We start from the raw sequence: 19,618 nt of genomic DNA, 5'->3' as shown, positions 1-19,618 counted from the left end.
CTCATGCCGCCACTCCTCGGCACTCTTCGCGAGCCTCAGCCGTCGAGGTCCTCGATGAAGTGGTTCACCTACAGTCCTCACAACCCCCCCTTGCCCCCCACCGTTCTCTCTGTTCCACGTCAGCCAGAGGTCTCCGTTTGAGCACGGAGGTCACCAGCGATGTATGACGGACAACGCGTTAATTCGTCGATGGCTTTGTATGTAAAATGGCACGGAAGGAAAAGCCGAAACTTGCAGCCAGGTCACGAGAAATGAGGTTAAAAATGCCTTATTTGAGCGTCGAGAGAAAAGGATCGGTAATTGCCAAGCGGTGTGCGAGCTCTCGCCATGAATTGAGGCGCATTCCATCCGTGCACCCTAAAGTGGCCGATGAACAAGCACAGTGTTGCCTCGTGACCCCTGCTGAGATCGTTCAACTGCGTTCGGGGTGGGGGAGGAAGTGTCTGTCAAGAAGAAGCCGTCGCCTCAAGGGTGGCAGCTCAACGTAAGAGAGGGGGGTGGGGTGTCAGTCGCAGCACGGAGCAAGAGGTATTGAACAAAAATCCAAACAGTCCTAAATGTCAAGCTCATCCTGAATGCCATCATCTCTAAGACACTAATTACAAGTATTTGAGTCGAGGGTTATTGCATTGATAACGTAAGTAAAACAAGCAGTGTCGGTGTTTACATGAGATAGTCTTCTTAAAGCCTGTTTCACCGTCTCCTTGGTGACTATTTCACCCCGATTTAAGCACCAAAAAAAAATTCAACGAGAGAAAAAATCCACGCCAAACATTTGATCAGAAATGTAATTTATACAGCTCGTTTTAACTTTTGTTTTCCCGACAGCATTTTGGTGATATAATGCATTATATATTTACAGTACGTCCTAAGCAGGTGCTGACAGGTTGGTTTAAAAAAAAAAAAACGGTACCACTGAACATAAAAGTAAAACAAAAAAGATTCTATTTAACTGTGAATGTAACGCCAGGTGGGAATAAAAATACGATTCTGCTTATCGTGAATCGGTGTCACAAAAAGAACTCGGATCAACGCATGCACGATCGCAACCGGTAACAACGGCTTCAAATCAACCACGGCACTAATTAAATCATTGACGTTAAGGACTTATAATGAACTCGTCAATACCGCCTACTCAAAAAAGCAAAGCAGTGAAAATATTACCTTGATTTTACACATCTTCCCAGAGCCAGATGCTTATTGTTGTCTTTTCATCTCCCATCCGCTGCCTCGTTAAAGCGGTGGAAGCCGGACGCGTTTGCGCACCCCCGCTCGTCGCCCTGTGCGGGCGTCTTTTATATAATTGACGTGCGCACGTCTGTGTGTTAGCGTGATCTGTGAGGTAGATAGAAGTTCCAGCTGATCAGTGTCGCTTCGAGAGACGATGGGGGGGGGGGGGGCCGTCCTCGTGGATCTTCGGCGAAGTTGGCTGGGAGAGGGCACAGAGAGGGAGCAGGGGACGGAGGGTTGTCGTGGATGTGATGGAGGGGGGGCGGTAGGCAGGCGGGGGTTGCTGGAAAAGCTACCCGCGTGGGTTTGTAAGACACTTTCATGCAACGCTGCCCATGAAAGTTTCAATGCTTGGCAAGATGCTGAATGTCTACTTTTCCAGCAAGTAAGAAGTTTTGCATTTCGGGAAAAAAAGTGTTACGGAAAAAAGAATAACGCGGGAATTTCCAAAGGAGGTTTTGGTGCGGAAAAGTTATTTTTTACTTGGGCGACAAGATATCTCTCTCGTTGGTTGGGCATTAATTTGTATATTTTAACCACATTGTATGTGAGACTGGTGGTGTGGGACCTACGTTTGGCTCTAACGCCCGAGGCTGCACCAAGCGCCACGACTCCTGGACGCGTCCATCAAAGGACCATCTCGACGGCCATCCATTTTGTCTACGTTGGCGCAGCGTAGTGCCGTGCCAGGGTGTTCCGAGACCCGGCGTGGCCACGGCGGGGCAGCGCTCAGTCGGGACTGTCGGGATCACACCGACGCTCGTCCGCTGCTCGACGGCGGCTGGCGATGTCGGCGTGGGGAGTTGTCGGGGAGGAAACAAACTTCTTCATTTCAAAGCACGACAGCGTTCGTCACCGGTCTCTCGCTCCGTCCATCCGCCGCGAACATTTCCCGCCCACTCCGCGCAGCCGCAGCGCTCGCTCGCTCACTCGCCCGCTTCACTCGGTCATCTGCCAGAGGCCCAGGTTGAGGACCTTGAGGCAGGGCAGCTGCGTGATGCGCTCCAGGCCTCGCGTGGTGATCTTGGTGCAGCCGTACAGGTCGATGCCCGTGAGTTGGGTGAGGTGGCGCCCGATGAGCTCGAGGCCGCGGTCCGTGATGCCGGGGCACTGCCCGATGCTGAGCGTGCGCAGGCGGCGCATCGGCCGCGCCAGCCGCTCCACGCCGGCGTCGGACACGCGGCACGCGCACAGCGACAGCCACGCGAGCTGCGCGAGGCCCTGCGCGATGTGCGCCAGGCTCGCGTCGCCCACCTTGTCGCAGAAGGACAGGTCGAGCGTCGTGAGCCGCGGCGTGCCCGTCGACAGGTGCATGACGCCGGCGTCGCTGATGCTGTCGCACGAGCGCAGGTTGAGCGTGCGCAGGCCGCTCATGTGCGACAGGTGCACCATGCCCGCGTCCGTCACGCCGCCGCAGAAGCTGAGGTTCAGCGTCTGCAGGGCGGGGAATCCCTTGGAGATGTACTTGAGCGCCGCGTCGGTCAGCCGCTGGCAGTCCTGCGCCGCCCGGGAGAAGAAAGGGGTTGGGGTTTCAAACGGCGGCGTTTCGGGAGTGGGCTGTAACGCCATCGTTGCCGTCGTCACTGCACGGTATTTTGGGTAAAACGGTGCAATGGCAACCGATGTATACGGAATGCAAGATGAATGTTGTAAAACGTTAATACAATTTTTCGGATTGTAGCTCGCTTAACGCGTTAAAAAAGCCAACTGTCCGAATTACAATGTGAATCGATAATATAAAGAAGCGGTAAAAAAAAGTTTTAAATCCATACATAAATCATTAAATTATGAGCTGATAAGCCGCAATAACACTTCAGCCATCAACAACAACAGCAATCTCTTGCCTCCAGGGATGCATGCAAGCTCAGACCCAGACTCTTGACACATTCGCACTCCAAGCCCCCTTTGCTCCGACACACGCTCAAAACACACAGCTGGGCCACCGCCACCGCCACCACCGCCGCCGCCGCCGCCGCCGCCACCAACCCGTACCTGCAGGGTGAGATGGTCCAGACTGGGGCAGCCCTGCGCCGCGTTCCGCGTCAGTCCGGCGAGGTGTCCGATGCCCGTGTCCGAGACGTTGCGGCAGCTGCGCAGGTTGAGGCTCCGCAGGCCGGGCAGCCCCCAGGCGAGCAGCAGCAGCCCCGTGTTGCTCACGTTGCCGCAGCCGCCCAGCTCGAGCGTGCGCAGGCTCTTGAGGTGCTGGGCGATGCGCCCGAGGCTGCTGTCCGTGATCTGCTTGCACAGGCTGAGGTTGAGCGCCGTGAGGTTGGGCAGGGGCTGCACGAGCGCGTGCGCCAGACCCAGGTCCGTGAGGTTGTAGCAGCCGCTCAGGTTGAGGCTCTCGAGCCCGGGCAGACCCTGGATGACGGAGCTGAGGCTCCGGCGCAGGCTGAGGATCTGCAGCTTCCGGATGCCGCGTGCCTGGAGGCTGGGGAAGAGCGACGGGTTGGAGCGGCGGAGGTGCAGCTTGGCCTCGACTCCGCGCCACACGGACTTGTGGTACGCCGCGTCCCTCCAGGCGCGGCACACCTGCGCCGCCCGCCCTTTGTCTCGCACCTCGAGGCAGCTGAAGATGATGGTCAGAAGCTCGGGGAAGAGACAGGAAATGTGCGTCTCCATGGTCGGTGGGGAGGAGGAGGAAGGGGGGGGGAGGAGCGCTGCTGCTGCTGCTGCGGCGCTCCGTCGGCTGCCAGCGAGCCGGATGAGGCAGCGTGCGGAGAGGCTCAGCTGCGCGCTCTCCAGCTCACGTGGTTGGAGGCGGGGGGGTGGGGCGCCGGGACCTGGCGGAGCGTGAAAAGGGAAAGGCGGCGTCGGATTTCTGCCCTGGTGCTGTCACCCAGACAGACAGGCGAACAGCCCAGCCGTCTGACTGGAATAACAAGTCGCACTGCGCCCGGGCTCTTTTCAGCGCGAGCAGCCAAAAAGGCACCAAAGCGCTCGCCGATCGGTGGTGGGAAGGGGGGGAAGGAGGGGGGGGAAGGTGAGTTTGAGTGTGGCACATACATGTCACAGGCCGTTTAAAAACCCATGCAGAACGATTCTGCAATAGCCTTTTTACATCTACAAAGAATTCCTTTCCAACAGCCGGGGACTCCAGAACAATCCGCTGGCTCAAAAGAAGTTTTATCCTGCCAGAATGAATGAATAAAAAAAAATCCACACGGAACAAGGGAGAGGGAGAAAGAAAAAAAAGAATGTCTACGAGGAAACGTGGCCGCGTAGAGCTGCAAAACACGAACGGTGTTCAGCAAGCTATGAAACGTGAAAATGCGCTCCGAGGAGCGGGCGAGCGAGCGAGCTCCCGCAAGCGTTGGACCACAGCGGCGGATCGCAGTTTTGTTGTTTAGCGGCGCTTTTTTGTCGTTGCATCCATTCCGAGAACGTTATTCGTTTCCAATCGGTTTTACGAATGACACGGAACGAGCATACGGATTTCGCGCGTGCGCACGTAGAAAAAGCACGCACGCGCGCGCGCGAATGGTATGTATGTATAATATATGGCGTTGTATTCCACTGAAGCAACGGATGGTAAGATACTAATTTTGTTGAACCACATCACGATTTAATATTTAATACGGTGTGACACAGACATGGCCAAAGGAACGTATTTTTTTTGTTCTTTCATTTCTTTTTTTTTTACTCAAGTGATTGACTCAAGTTGTACCGAGTCTCCCAATGAAAGGCAATGCACAAATTGGCCTCTTTACTCTGCATTCACAAGGGTAGAGAGATTCAAACTTGTTGGCTTGGGGCTTCGCAAGAGATAGACCCATAGGGAAATCAAGAAATATTTCGCATGATAGGCCGTAATTAGTGCCAGCAGAGATTTCTATTCCTTTTGGCCCCATCGAAGCATGTCCAAGTAGGATTCTCCGTAATGAAACTAGAATATGTGACGTGTCCCATAAGCTTTGTGACATCACAGAGGAAGCTTTTGAAATTGAAATATGGCACTTTGGTGTCTTTCCAAACACACAAAGAGCCCGTTTTGCTCTCCATTCATCTACATTTGTACATCTGCTGACCATTTAATCTGCTGAAATATCCGAGGCAAAAAAAAAATAGGACAATGGAGGATTTTTTGTTCCCCTTTTAGCTACATTCACAGCATGCCTCGAACAATTTAACATTTGGCAATTGGAGGCAGCAATAATGGTTCCGACATATTTTTAATGAGAGCCGTAAAAGCCAACCCCCCCCCCCCCCCAAATAAAACTGCAAACGCATGCAAGGTGTTTGATTTGGAAGTTGCGGGTTAAATGGTATATGCTGTAATGTTGGGCCCTTATTAAAGCCATTTGATATTTGGTATGCCTTAAGGGTGTGTGCTATTTTCCTCCTGCTTAGTGTAAAATATTGGCATTTTTTTTCTGCCTTCTAAAAAGTTTATGCTTGCATTTTTTATGGATCCTCCAGGGTGAGTGCATTGCTTATTAGCATTTATAAGATGTTAAGTGTGGCTGCCTCAGCACTTGTAATACTTAATAAGTCAAACGTCGAATAAGCAGCGTTGAAATAGCGGAATCTGACAAAGCCTGCATTCGTTTGTCAACGAACCTTCTCAGCGAATGCGCTGCAATATTTCAGGTACATCTGGCAGAATCCGATTTAATCGTAACCACCGTCATATTAAACTGCTCTATTACAGCACAGAAAGATTTGGCAAAAAACTATTTACAGAAATACGAAGCACGAATGCAGGGAACATATTGCCTAACCTTCCAAGAACATTTTATTTTATTTTAATGAGAACAATATTAATATAGCACAGATCAACATTCGACAACTCTACAGTAGCCAGAGTCAGCTTCATCCCGTGTGGTTATTTTACGAAAAATGTCACAAATCATTTCAAACAACGAGACCCCATTCAAGTCTCCGCGTTTCGGCAGCGCTGGCCTTTTGCGGTAATCACAATGCTGGCTTTGCCACAAAAGCAACGCGCCGTGCACTCGCTATGACAGAAGCAGACTCGGGGGATGCATCCCAAGTCCTCACGGACCTCGTTCCGTGTTGAACTCGGGAAGGGAAGAGAAGCACATCGATATCTGGGGGTGGGGAGCATTTCCAGACTACGGCCGTACATAGTAAGTGCTTTTTGCCGGACAATGTCTTGTATATCAAGCAGAACAGCAGGATACCCCAGCTTGCAACGCAGCCAAAAACTAAGGCATGTGGATCCTTGCAAACCAGGGACATGAGAGGAAAACTCCAGCACACGCGAAGGCTTGTACACACGAATTACATTTAATGGCAAATACCTTTGCCAGATATCGCCAACACAGCCCTTCTGATGGTCCATTAGGGCCTGCCAACTGAACGCAGCTCACCTGGCTTAAGCGAGACCCAGAGGGCCAGGTGCACTGAATTTAGGCCGAGCAAATTCATAAAAGGAGGGGGGGGGGGCGGTTCCGGAGCAAGGGGCTTGGGCAGCATATTCAAGTCTTCTCTCCCTCTAAGCTCATCCTTTTAAATAAATGTTTTTTTTTTAAACATAATAATTTTCAACCAATTTCGTCTCGATTGCTCTATCGGTACCATGTCATGATATGGAGTATCAACGGAAAGCTCTCGCAGATCATTGCAATCCCCTCTGTTAGAAAACAGCCCACGGAGGCAGTCGCCACGGAGCGACTACCTACGAGACCCGTTCAAGTCACGTCTTGTCCACGCTGTAGACCGCAACATTTTCCCACCCTGTCGCCAGGAATAATGCTCGTCATATGCCAATACGACTGATATTTTAATAATCAGAATTGGAATGTAGCCAAATTAAGTGCAAACCCATATTTAATGCGATGGGGGGGGGGAGTTGGTTGTTATTTTAGTCACTGCCGACTGGTATAGAGACCACAAATTCAATTGAGAACCCCGGTTAAAACACAGGCAGCTGCGTGGATTCGAACCCCGGATCTCAGCGGTGGCGGTAGCTCAGCCCGCTGACCTCTGACCCACGCGGCCACCTCCATCCAATCTCATTTCTTAATCACGGAAGATGCAGATGAGGTGGGTGGGTGGAGCAGCGAGGAGGAGGAGGAGGTAGTGGCCACTTTGCCTGGCACTACCTTGAAAAATATCGCCAACTGGAAGGGGAAAACGTGCTCTTTTGCCACGGTGAGCTCAGTGGTCCCTCGATCCCAGTCAGGCCGACGGGAGGCATTGGCAATGCCGGGGGACGAGAGGTTTGTGCAGCTGCGTGTGTGTGCGCATTGCCCGTCGGTGCCCCCCACCATCTGCTCCGCTGTGAGCCCCCTCCGCCGAAGCGAGAGCAGATGGGACCCACTCGCCCGCCCTCCCGCCCGCCCGCCCCAGTACGAGGCCTACAGGGTCGTGCTCGCTGTGCCCTGTAGGCATTTACACTTCTTTTTGTGCAATTCCCCATTATCATAATTACCATATTCAGCCGAATGCTAATATTGCATAGAGGGGAAAAAAAAGAATCCTCTTGTTCCGTGCCATTGCTGTGGGCTGAAATACACAGCACATTCAACAACAAATGCAGTTTAAGAAATGTTAAAGACAATGAAGCTAACAATTGTGCGTGGGGAATATTTTATATTTTGCACGCACGAGGGGCTTATATTTTGCATGCATTGAATCGCTCGTTTCACATTATTCAATTGCTTCTAAAAAAAAAAGTTCACAATCTCGGTTACTTTCACGCACAGTTAATGAAAATTTCTGCAACGAAAAAAAGCAATTTCACTTCCCATTAAAATGATCATCTGGCAAGCGGTAATTAAAACAAATAAATGGACCGTTAATAAATCGGAATACATGTCTCGGCTTTCGCGATGGACGGTCGTGAATTAATTAACCGTCGTGAACTCGTTGAACGCCACTCGGAGAGACAGAAATCGGGGAAGTATATTCCTTCATGTGTGAACACGATGCGAAACATCGCGTTCAATATTCGCACACGCACACAGAACTGTCATGGGCAGAGAGTTACAACCCATTGCTCTCTTGCAGATAACATTTTAAATGGATGAGTAATTGACACACACACACACACGAGTTTTGCACGACACACACGTCAGTAATTTGTGACTATTTTCTGCTGCTGTAGATTCCCACGCCTCGCCACTCAACCCCACGGAAACATTTCGTTTGTTTTATTGTTTGGACGCTGTCAACTCTGAGCCACAACTGTTTTTTTTTTGTTAAATCGAAACCAAGATACAGTAATCATTTAAAAAAACCCCAACCCCAACAATCCTCGCTGCTCGGATGCCACTTGAAAACTGCCGAGTTGTTTCCATCGGACACCTTCATTGAGTCGTAAAAAAACCCACAACCAAGGAGATGAACCGCTCAGCCGTCCCAGGCCCTTTCCCCAGCGGCAGCAACAGTGGCAACAACACAACAGTGGCAACAACAACACAACAGTGGCAACAACACAACAACAGTGGCAACAACACAACAGTGGCAACAACACAACAATAGTGGCAACACAATTGGCAACAACACAACAGTGGCAACAACACAATTGGCAACAACAACACAACAACAGTGGCAACAACAGCACAACAGCCACAACAACAGCACAACAGCCAGAACAACAACACAACAGACAGCAACAACGCAAAGTCTGGCCACAGCAGCTTTAAAGCCACTTGGCAATGCTCCGTAACAATCGCACATGGACCCAGTGCGCTGCTGTCATTCCCACAGCAACGTGAGCATGTCCGGCTCGGCGGTGTATGGGGAGGGAACGGGATGGATGCTGCTGGACATGAGAGATGGATTTCAGGCACCATAGCAGGCACAGGAGGGTGGTGATGGTGGTGGTGGGGGGCACTTTCGTTATTTCGTGTAACATACAATATATGTGTGTGCGTGTCCCAGTTATACGTTTGTGTATTTCGTTCTGTTGTGGCTGACAGCTCTCGCCTAGACGGTGGGAGGAGACACGATCGAGAGGGGACCCTCCCCTCCATCTCTCTCTCTCCCCTCTCTCTCCTTCCTCGGCGTGTGCCACGCTCCCTCACCTGCATGCCGAGAGGGTCCACGGCTTCGCCTGGCTCAGCCTGCCACGCCACACCACGCTCGCTCCCGTTGCCACCCTTGCCACAACCGAGACTCTCTGTGCCAGGGTACGTCTCGGCTCCGGTCCCCGGGTCTCGGAGACACAGAGATGTGGTGGTGGGGGGCTGCTGGGGCAGGCTGGGAGAGGAGAGGGAGGCGTGACCAATGGGGAGGAGGAGGAGGATGGAGACAGAGGAACGGGGTGGGAACAAAGCAATGGCTAAGGGGGTGGTGGTGGGGGGTGGAGCCAGCTGGAGTCGGTGGCTTGGGACACGGGGTGAAGTCGGGGGAAGAGATGGGGGTGCAGGGAGGTGCGTGCGTCCAAGGGGACCGTGGGATGGAGACGGGATGGGGGTGGTTCAAGCGCCACGGGAATGGAAACGGGGAGACGCAAGTTGAGCCGGGCAGGAGGGGGTGCTGTTAGGACGGGGAAGTCGGGGACGAAACCCAATGTGTGTGTGGGGGGGTTGAGAGAGCAGTGACGCCGGGAGAGGAGGGATAATGGGAATCTGGGAGTGACGGGGAGGGGAGGGGGTGGGGGCAGGATTATTGGGAATTAAGGAGGGGCTAGAAGTGAGGCAGGGAGGAGGGTTGGAACGTGGGGTGGAGCGACGAGACGGGGGTGGGACACGGCTGCTACTGCTGCTGCTGCTTGTGGTGGTGGTGACTGTGGGAGGAGGAGAAGGATGATGGGTGGGGGTGGTGGTGGGGTTGGTGGTGGGGGGGATGCTCTACTCCTCTGAGTGCGCGTGCGCACAGCCCGACTCATTGTGCGCGTGGGGCCACGTGGGGGGTGGGGGGTGGGAGGGGGGTGGTGGTGGTTTTGGGGCCGCGGACGCGAGAGACTAAGAGCGGTCGCGACCTCAAAGGGCCGTCGTGCGATGCGAGAGAAAGCGAAGTTTGTGTGTGGAGCGCACGAAGTCGGCCGGCCTCGTTTGCCAGCCCTACCCTAAGGCTCCCACCAGCTGCCCAACACATCCACCCAGACTAGCCGAATGACTGACCCAACAACCATGCCCTTCGCCCACTGTTGTTGGTTCGCATTGCATCGGGCCTCAACGTTGTTAAATGAGCACGTAGGCTTTCGCGACCAATATCCATAATTTAGGGGGTGGGGGGGTGTTAGAAATATAAATGTGTCGTTAAACCCGCCACCACCCGACAGCCAATTTAGTAAGGGTTGTTTCCTTTTCATTATTGATGTTCACAATACCGCTCTCCCGTGAAGCGTTTTTTCTTTTGCCAGTGTTCTCACGCGTGTAAATACGTCGCTTGTGGAGAGGCCAGAATAAAATGTGATTTGAATCAGAAAACGTCATGCAGGGCGCACGTTTAAATATGTATGCTTTGAAATAAATACAAATATTGCTAGCGGTGGGGAAGTCATACATGATGATAATATTTTGTGTCATTCATTGAGGTTGTTGGACCATACTTCAAGCGAGTCCGAGTGCGTGGATTGTTGTGTCTTGGACCGTTTCAGGTACCGCTTCCCACTGATGTCAGCTGTGGCCAGGAATCAAATTCATGTTGATGGATTCGTAGCGCAGTGCGCTTACCACTGCCCACTGCTCTGCCCAAAATAACATGTTGCATTTATATGCCGTGACATAAAATGTAAGCGTTACGTGTTAGCATAAAAGAGATAGACGGATTTTTAAAAAAATCTTATTTATAAAACTAAGACTTTGCTTTTCTGTATGGTTTATGTCGTGCAGGTTTGAGTTTTACGTAAAAATCCACGTCGGCTAGAAACATTCACAGTGTGTCCATTTGTCCCATTTACCATCCACAATGTCCAATCTGAAAATGAATTTTTAAAAATCCAGATGCATAGAGGAAGCATTCTTTTTTTAAATGCTGAAAAAATAAATACCGTGACCATTTGTTAGAAGACATCCGTGAAATGTCATTGGAAATATTAATGGGAAATATCAATGTGAGCTGACAAATATGTGTTTTATATATATACACAGCGGATAATGATTCATGAACAATACATTGCACCAAAGAGTGATGGTCGTACACAGAATGCCAATTGATTTTAATATGGACAGTTAAAATAATTATATATTACAAATTATTTTCAGTCTCTTTATCAATTTAGTGTTTTGATTCAGGCCTTCCGATGCCATTTAGGTCATGGAGGTTTTGACCATACCTCGCCAATCTGGCCACTGCAGGTTTGGTGAAAACAATGGGTGGCCCAAGACTGGCAGCCCTGACATCACTCATCGCCAAATGTTATATCCTTGGCTTGGAATCGCGCTCAGGTTGCCGGGTTCGGATTGTGCGGCACGTTTACCACCGCGCCAGCAGACATTTCAAAAATAGAACAAAACATTACAAATATCGCCACTGCGCACGTCAATGCAGCTCCTGGAAAATTGCTCAGACATTAAGCATGTATACATGATAATGCATAATCGAGGCAATTGCAATGCGGTAGCCTGAAACAACAACAATAATATACTCCCCCCCCCCCCCCGCATAATTGTTTAATTGATTTCACAAATTCACCACTATCAGCTCCTCCAACTCTCTCAGGGCCCCAGACACCAAATCCAGCATCACCACCACCACCACGTTCATTCTTTCGCTTCTTTGTCAAGGACTCTGTCAAGGTCACCACAACACACTCGCCGTGTTTTCATATCTGTGCCAGGAGAGGTATTCCCAGATGTGCTCGTCTTCCCTGGTTACTAGTTCTTCTAGCTGGCAGAGCAAGATGTCCTCAGTTTGATATATTTGAAAAATACGGCACTATCCATACGATATGCAGTTAATTTCTTGTTGTCATGATTACCAGTATTTAAACGTAACTGTAGTGCTCATTATAATAAATTGTACCGTGCCATATTTTTTAAAGCAAATTAAACGTTTTTTGTTGTAAAATTCAAAACATTAAATTCACAAATATCTCAATTCGGCAATGTATTTAGATTACACAGAACACACGTTGAACATACTTCAAATAGCACAATTTATATGATTGCGGCAGCATTACAATTATTATTGCAGTCACATAATTGCCGTTCATTGCAGTGGTGTGCAAGCTATTACGGATGGAACACAACGATAAAAGTCTGCACTTTTACTCAGCGGGGACTTGCATTCAACCAAACACCTTCCCCTGATTTGCATCACAATTTTCCCTTCGCATGGCGGTCCCCCTGTTTCAGGTCACTTGCGTAGTGCTTAATTAAATCACCGGGTATCATTAGCAGGGCTGCATATATTTGCATGCATAATCACGGAATGGATTTGTCAAGGCCTCCACAGGTCAGTCGTTATTCTCTCCGCACCTCGCTTTTTGTGATGATGTGTGCATTGTGTGGGGTGGGCGTGCGTGTGTGCGTGTGTGTGTATGTGTGTGTGTATTTACGTATGGGGAGCGGTAGTGTAGCGGTTAGCGCGCTGCGCTACGAAACAGGCGAACCCGAGTTCGATTCCCGCTCACGGCCAATCACCAGTGACGTTTATCTGAACCGGTGCTGGGCCACTCCAAGGTCGACTCAGCCTCAAATTAGTATTTGGTGCGGTGTGTAAACATCACCACTGGGGAGACAAAGGCGGTCGGGCGTGGTGCTGGCCACCTACCCCCTCGTATGCCGTGTCGGCCTTTATAGGTGCTCGCTAACAGCACTTGCCCCAACAGTCTATTAAGGCTACACGGGGAGATTTGTCTTTGTTCGCGTGTATGTGTGTGTTTTGAAATAATGTAATAAAATACAATAGGCCTTTCAGAGATGTTGATGGCTAACTCAAAGCAAAGCCAGTCTATTAACACCCACCTACACACAATACACTGTACAAACAATGCCTCGGTTGTGCATAGCGGGTGTAATTATCATCTGCGGGAGCCTTTATGATTATGATTATTGTTATTTCACGGCATTTCGTAGTGGTTAAGCAAATTTAAAAATGCGGTGTTTTGTTACACCAAAAAATAGTACGTGGGAAAAAAGAATGGGTGCATGTAGGGATTTGGCCTTTACACACTGATTCATAAAGGCAAGATGCTTTTCATAATGCGGGAAATGGCCAGTCCGTTAAACATTACAAGTGTCACCAGAGCTTCGGGGGCGAATGTGATTGTAAACGAAATTGCAATTAATTCCAGTCGAAGAATTATTCCAGGTGCAGTGTGTAATGCGGCCGTTTTATTTTGACCAAATTGTAATTTATGACAATGGTTTAAACTTTTCAAGTAATTGCAATTCCAATTAAGAATGTGTAATTGTGGTTGTGACCCTTTGTATTCACTGGTGCTGACCCAAATCCTAAATGTCGAGATTTTTTTTTATTGTTACATAGATTCGTGCTTGCAGAATGCTCATGCAGCTGTTGTAAAACAGGCATTTTTTCTCTTTTTACTTGTCAGCTGAAAACATAATGGTATGAAAAAGGGCACACTTATATTTGAGTTAGGGCACAGTTTATACGATATATTGTTTTTTATCACAAGTCTATAGCATGGAGCAGCATTTAAACAGTGGGCAGACGTGGATAGGACTCGTACAATTGTTCGTCTGCTGACATAAAAAAATAAAATTATATGTTACTTGTTCACATTTGTCTCGCTTGCCAGTGATCTTCTGCTTCTTCGTGGGATATTTTCGAAAGTAAAATAGTCTTCCATTCAGTGAGCGAGCGGAACATGCCGGAGTAGGGCTTTGCGTCTTTGTCACAAGGACTGAGCCAGGGTCGATGAAAATCCTGGGTTTAAATCCCAGGATTTAAGATTAAACTAGATTATAAGCTGCAAAATGTTCATTGTCTCAGCATTGTTAACAATGACTGCACACACATTTTTTTAACCCACATTTCCCATTGTCAAAATTACTGATGAGGTTTGGACGAATGGGCATTGAGACGTTTAAGATTTCATGAATATTTTTTTAAGAAGAGGGATCCAAATGTTGTCCAAACACATTGACGAACAGATATTTGGGCATTGGTATATCATCCAGATGGCACATTTGGATACAAGTATATGCAGCGCTTAATATAATCCAGAAAAACCCAGAACCCTTTTTCATGAATTATTTTTTCTTTATTATTTTTTAATTATAATTTTATTTTAAACCTGTGCATAGGGTTATAGAATTATACCATGCAATAAAGTATGATTCTAATGGATATTAATACATTATTACCCTAGTGGTAGTGCCTTATGCTAAATAATCTCTTTTCCAAGCCAGCTTTGCGGCGTTCATGGATATACCGAGTAAGAAATTAATCCCTGGGAATATTCTGTCCAAAACAATCTTTGAAAGATGTAAAAAAATTTTTTACAAAATTTCAATGAAAATAAACTAGAAGACCTCTTTTGCCGATGTGTTTGTGTCCGTGAATGTGTGGCTCAGGGGAGCGTTAGTGAGAATGGTCGTGAGGTCTGAGCACGGAAGGAAGGGGGTGGGGTGGGGGAGGCTTTGTTGTACCATTGTGGGCTTGAGAATAACACTATGTAACAAAAATGTTGTTCCTGGGTAGTAAGTGTTATTTCGTAATTTCTCAAGCCGCAAAAGTATAGAAAATGGCGATTATTCCCCACAAACTATGCTTTTGTGAACAGGAGAGTGATATTTTGAAATTGACCTATTTTCAATGATAAAACGGGCGAATTTGTGTCTTTTCGTTCACATAAAGTCAGAAAAAAATATTAATCTAAATTAAAATGTATTTATACCAAAGTAATACAAAAATGACTACAAAATATTTAAAAGTGAGTAGTTTTTCGAGATTTACGATTATACTGTAAATCACTTTCACGAATCAGCCCCCAAATGTAGTCTCCCATCATGTTTTCGTTATACTGTCCTTGGTAGCGGCGTTCAAAGTCCAGTATATCCTTTTGGAAGCGCTCGCCTTGCTCCTCCGAGTACGCTCCCATGTTCTCCTTGAATTTATCAAGATGAGCATCAAGGATATGGACTTTGAGGGACATCCTACAGCCCATTGTGCCGTAGTTCTTCACCAGTGTCTCAACCAGCTCCACGTAGTTTTCGACCTTGTGATTGCCCAGGAAGCCACGAACCACTGCGACAAAGCTGTTCCAAGCCGCTTTCTCCTTACTAGTGAGCTCCTTGGGGAATTCATTGCACTCCAGGATCTTCATTATCTGTGGTCCGACGAAGACACCGGCTTTGACCTTTGCCTCAGACAGCTTAGGGAAGAAGTCTTGAAGGTACTTGAAGGCTGCCGACTCCTTATCTACAGCTCTGACAAATTGTTTAATAAGGCCCAATTTGATGTGCAGTGGTGGCATCAGCACCTTCCGGGGGTCCACCAGTGGCTCCCACTTTACATTGTTCCTCCCCACAGAGAACTCGGTCCGCTGTGGCCAGTCCCGCCTGTGATAGTGCGCCTTGGTGTCTAAATCTTTTTGTATGACTTTAGTATAAATACATGTTAATGTTGATTCATATGGTTTTTTTTCTGACTTTATGTGAACGAAAAGACACAAATTCGGCCGTTTTCTCATTGAAAATATGTACATTTCAAAATATCACTCTCCTGGTCACAAAAGCAAAGTTTGTGGGGAATAATAGCCTTTATCTGTACTTTTGAGGCATAAGCAATCAGAAAATAACACTTAATACCAGGGAACAATTTTTGTTTGTTACACAGTGTAATAATGAACGGCCGATGAATGAATGGAACGCAAACTGTGCGGGCCATGTCCGTGTTCAGTCTACGTATGCTTGGTGCCACCATGTGGGATCACGTGGTAATACAGGCAGCACACATCCCGTGGGAACTACCGACATCCACACAACGGCAGCAGCAGCAGCTGATCCGACAGCTGCGGGCCTCCAAGCAGTGGACTCTAAGAGTTCCGTTTCAGTGTGGGCACAACCTCCGCACCTTGTTATGTTCGGCTCTCAATTGCCAATGCGAATTCCTGCCAACCCCTGTTTGATGGCTGGGGAACCTATATGCCTATTCATATTCTTAGGTTTTTTCGGTAAAGTCACGTAGGTAAAAAAATAAAATTAAAATTAATTAAAGTAAAATAAAATCAAAATCACGACGTTTCGGAGGCAACACAAGCTTCCGTCTTCAGGTGGAACCGTCACAGCACGTTTGCTGTATCAAGTAAATGAGGGCTTCAAATATAGAACCTATATGCCTCCACAGACAATTTGTGCTCAAGACGATTGAGACGGAGAGCATAATAGATGCGGGAGCATAGAAGCACAGTGCAACAAGTATGTTGTGATGCGCTCACCACCTCAAAGCACAGCTGGCGTAGCCGCCTATGGCAAGGAATCTTCCCTGCTTAGCTTTAGAGATCTTTTTTAGATGAGTTGCATTCAACATTATATGGTTCGAAGCTCAACTTTTTTTTCTATATATAGCGGTTGAAAATGTAGTTCTAGATTAAACTGTATCGCACTTAGTTGCTCAATATAATGGGTGATATATTTTGGATTGACTGAATTTTGCGCCTGGTTTGCTCTCTTTTTTATCGCAGTTCTGTGTCATCTGATTGTGAGCAGAGTCTCCAGTAAAAAAAATAGGACGTATAGTCTCAGTGGGCACACACCTGGCTCTAAATAAAGTTGTATCTATGGGACACTTATTGGCAGTATCAAAATTGTGAAAAATATAAGAATAGGCTTTACCCTTCCTGGCAATAAAGCAAGCGTCAAGATGTCCAAACAACCGGATAGCTTATTGCAAGGCATCACGTTTTGCACTTTGCTTTCGACAACAAACTAAACAAAAAAAGAAAGAACCAAGAAGAAGAAAAAAAAGAAACTTATTTTCTGGGTCGCGTCTGACTTTTAAAGTAACAGCTTGAGCAACATAGGCAGCCCACACTCCTCGCAACGGGTAGGAACCCTCAGCGATTCACATTGAGTGGCTTTTAGCGGCGGTGGGGGAGGTTGGGGGGGGGGGTGGAGGCGTGGAATCACTCGAGTGGGCACAGTGGCCGCGGCTGATGGCAGGAGCACCTGTGCCTGGCGCACGCGCTGGACAACCCTGGCCCCGTTCGGTAAACAAATGGCCACGGTTTATATTTAGATGGAGCAGATTGCACGGGGGCCCAGAACGTGGAACCAACCAGCTGGGTTCAGAGGCCTAGGGGAACAAACCCGCGCAGCCCGAATGAAAAAGAAAAATACACGGGAGAGAGGTACAATGGAATTTTACCAGATGTATTTTTGTTTTTTTTATTCTGGTGTCCTTGCAGACGTCAATTTTTGTTCAAGTAAAGATCAAAATGTACGGAGGTTTTTACCGTTCGCTATTTTGACGTGTACATGTTTTCTTGGTGCATTACACTGGTTAGCACACTTTTTCTGGCATAAGGTATTCCAACGGTTTTAAGGTAATTTTGGGGTGCTGATTCCAAATCAGCTTTTGTCTATCACATCAGGTTTTTGAGATATCAAATATTGCATTTTCAATAAAAACTGCGGAAGAAAAATATTAAATAAATGTGGATATCTACATACAATGATATTATAAACACACTATCCTAAAAATACGCCACCATATTTTAACACTAAAGCGGTCACTGACTCGCAACAACTTGCAATCATAAGTGACAGAGATAATTTCGGGTAAAATCAATGAAAATGGGGTATGCCGATAGCATAAACATGATGTGATAGAGCAAATTTGAGATCAGATTTGGAATCAGCACCCTGAAATTAGTCTAAAACAGCTGCAAAGGTCCAGCCCAGAAAAAAATGTTTTTTTTTGTTGACCAGTGTTATTGGCATAATTTTCATGAGACGTTCAGATATCTCAACAAGCAGTGGGACCACCTTGTATGTCCGAGAATGGCTGCACAATAATTTTTCACAGAAGCTATTCTGAAAAAAAATCTTAGAGTGGCTTGTTCATCTCTACGTAACAGGGAACACACCTTTACACTCACTCTGCTATGAGTTTGATGTTTGTCCTGTGACAAACCAAAATGTACAATTTTCAGCGCTGAGATTTTCAAAAAAAGAAGATGAAAACGATTTAAAGCTTTCGTCACTGCAGGGATTCATCTTCTTGGTTCTTTCGGTAAAGTCACGTAGAAGGGAAGTAATAAAATAATAAAAATAAAACATAATAAAATAATTCTCACCACGTTTCGGCTACAACGCAAGCAGGTGAAGACCAGGTCTGTCGGGGAGACAGCGTCTGAATGTCTCCCCGACAGACCTGGTCTTCACCTGAGGACGGCTGCTTGCGTTGTGGCCGAAACGTCGTGAGAATTATTTTATTATGTTTTATTTTTATTATTTTATTACTTCCCTTCTACGTGACTTTACCGAAAGAACCAAGAAGAAGATGAAAACGATCATTGTAATATTATGGGTTTTTAGGGTGCAGGCATTGGTGAATGGGTCGGAGATCATCAATTCGCTACACTTGAGAAGCCTGCTTGATCACGGGTGACTGCATGAATTCAATCCCAGGATTCTATTGGCGCCAGCTCACAGCTCTGATCTCTGAGCCACCCAGCCATCACATTGCAGGAGATTATTTTACTTGCTCGGACACTAATTGCGATCTAGTGTAATAAGGTGATATTTATATTCTTGGTTCTTTCGGTAAAGTCACGTAGAAGGGAAATAATAAAATAATATAAATATAAAACAATAAAACATTTTATTATTATTATTTTATTATTTCCCTTCTACGTGACTTTACCGAAAGAACCAAGAATATGAATCCCTGCAGTCACGAAAGCTTTAAATCAACATTTAAGATGATATTTGTTAATTTGCATTGACATACTGCAGTTAATGCATTGCACTTCGTACCTTTCTTATATATTTACATAGGTCAAGCCATTCATGCTATACGATGATTTATATTGTAATATATGGTTACTAAAAACAATTATATCATTGTATTTTCACGCAACTGCGAGTAATTCACTTGCGTTTTGAGCACAACCGTTTTCTGGGCCATGCTCACATGTGCAAGATGCGTCTGTGTGTATACATGTTGAACTTCGTTCACGCCGTACGTAACCAACCGTGCTAATCGGAGGTCTGTGCAATGGCACAGGGAGCTTGCTGGCTGCATTAAGCCTTGTTCTCCTCTTACAGATCCGTCTGCGTCTCTCTGGAGGAGCTCGCCGACACGCCGCCCCACCCTCAACGGGCCCCTCCCGCGCTGCTGCGACTCCCGCAGAGAACGCACCTCTGCCCAGAGAGAGCCCTCCAGGGCTCGAGCAGTGACCATGGGTCCCCACAGATCTCCGCTCCTGCTGCTGCTACCCGGCTTCCTGCTACTGCTGCTGCTGCTACTCTGCCGCCGAGCCTGCGTGGATGCCAGCGAGTGGTGGTGAGTGCATCGTTAAGACGCTCCGGCGTTGATTTTGCCTGCACAGTGGCCA

General features: G+C 47.5%; 2 protein-coding genes across 4 annotated transcripts in view; one reads left to right on the top strand and one right to left on the bottom strand.

The window, feature by feature from the left end:
- The window catches only part of LOC144730079 (protein Wnt-5b-like), a 50,829-nt gene that overhangs the window by 18,327 nt on the left and 12,884 nt on the right, over nucleotides 1-19,618 (top strand). For 2 of the 3 annotated variants that reach the window (XM_078610607.1, XM_078610606.1), the window contains exon 3: nucleotides 19,329-19,566. In XM_078610607.1, the coding sequence (XP_078466733.1) occupies nucleotides 19,463-19,566 (104 nt within the window). In that variant the 5' untranslated portion in view covers nucleotides 19,329-19,462. Of the gene's footprint in view, nucleotides 1-9,119; nucleotides 9,330-19,328; nucleotides 19,567-19,618 lie in introns of all 3 variants that reach the window. The other variant, XM_078610608.1, reaches the window with a different exon arrangement.
- LOC144730078 (F-box/LRR-repeat protein 14-like) lies at nucleotides 775-9,380 on the bottom strand. The gene is made up of 3 exons (XM_078610604.1): nucleotides 9,225-9,380; nucleotides 3,223-4,013; nucleotides 775-2,727 (listed from the first exon to the last, which is right to left on the bottom strand). The coding sequence occupies exons 2-3, from the start codon at nucleotides 3,850-3,852 to the stop codon at nucleotides 2,170-2,172; spliced, it is 1,188 nt and encodes a 395-aa protein (XP_078466730.1). The 5' UTR covers nucleotides 3,853-4,013; nucleotides 9,225-9,380; the 3' UTR covers nucleotides 775-2,169.

Source organism: Lampetra planeri, chromosome 34, assembly GCF_965212315.1.
Source record: "Lampetra planeri chromosome 34, kcLamPlan1.2.h2, whole genome shotgun sequence".
In the NCBI taxonomy this organism is placed as follows: Eukaryota; Metazoa; Chordata; class Hyperoartia; order Petromyzontiformes; family Petromyzontidae; genus Lampetra; species Lampetra planeri.
Note: the sequence above shows the minus strand (reverse complement) of the source record. Positions and strands in the feature narration are given on the sequence as shown.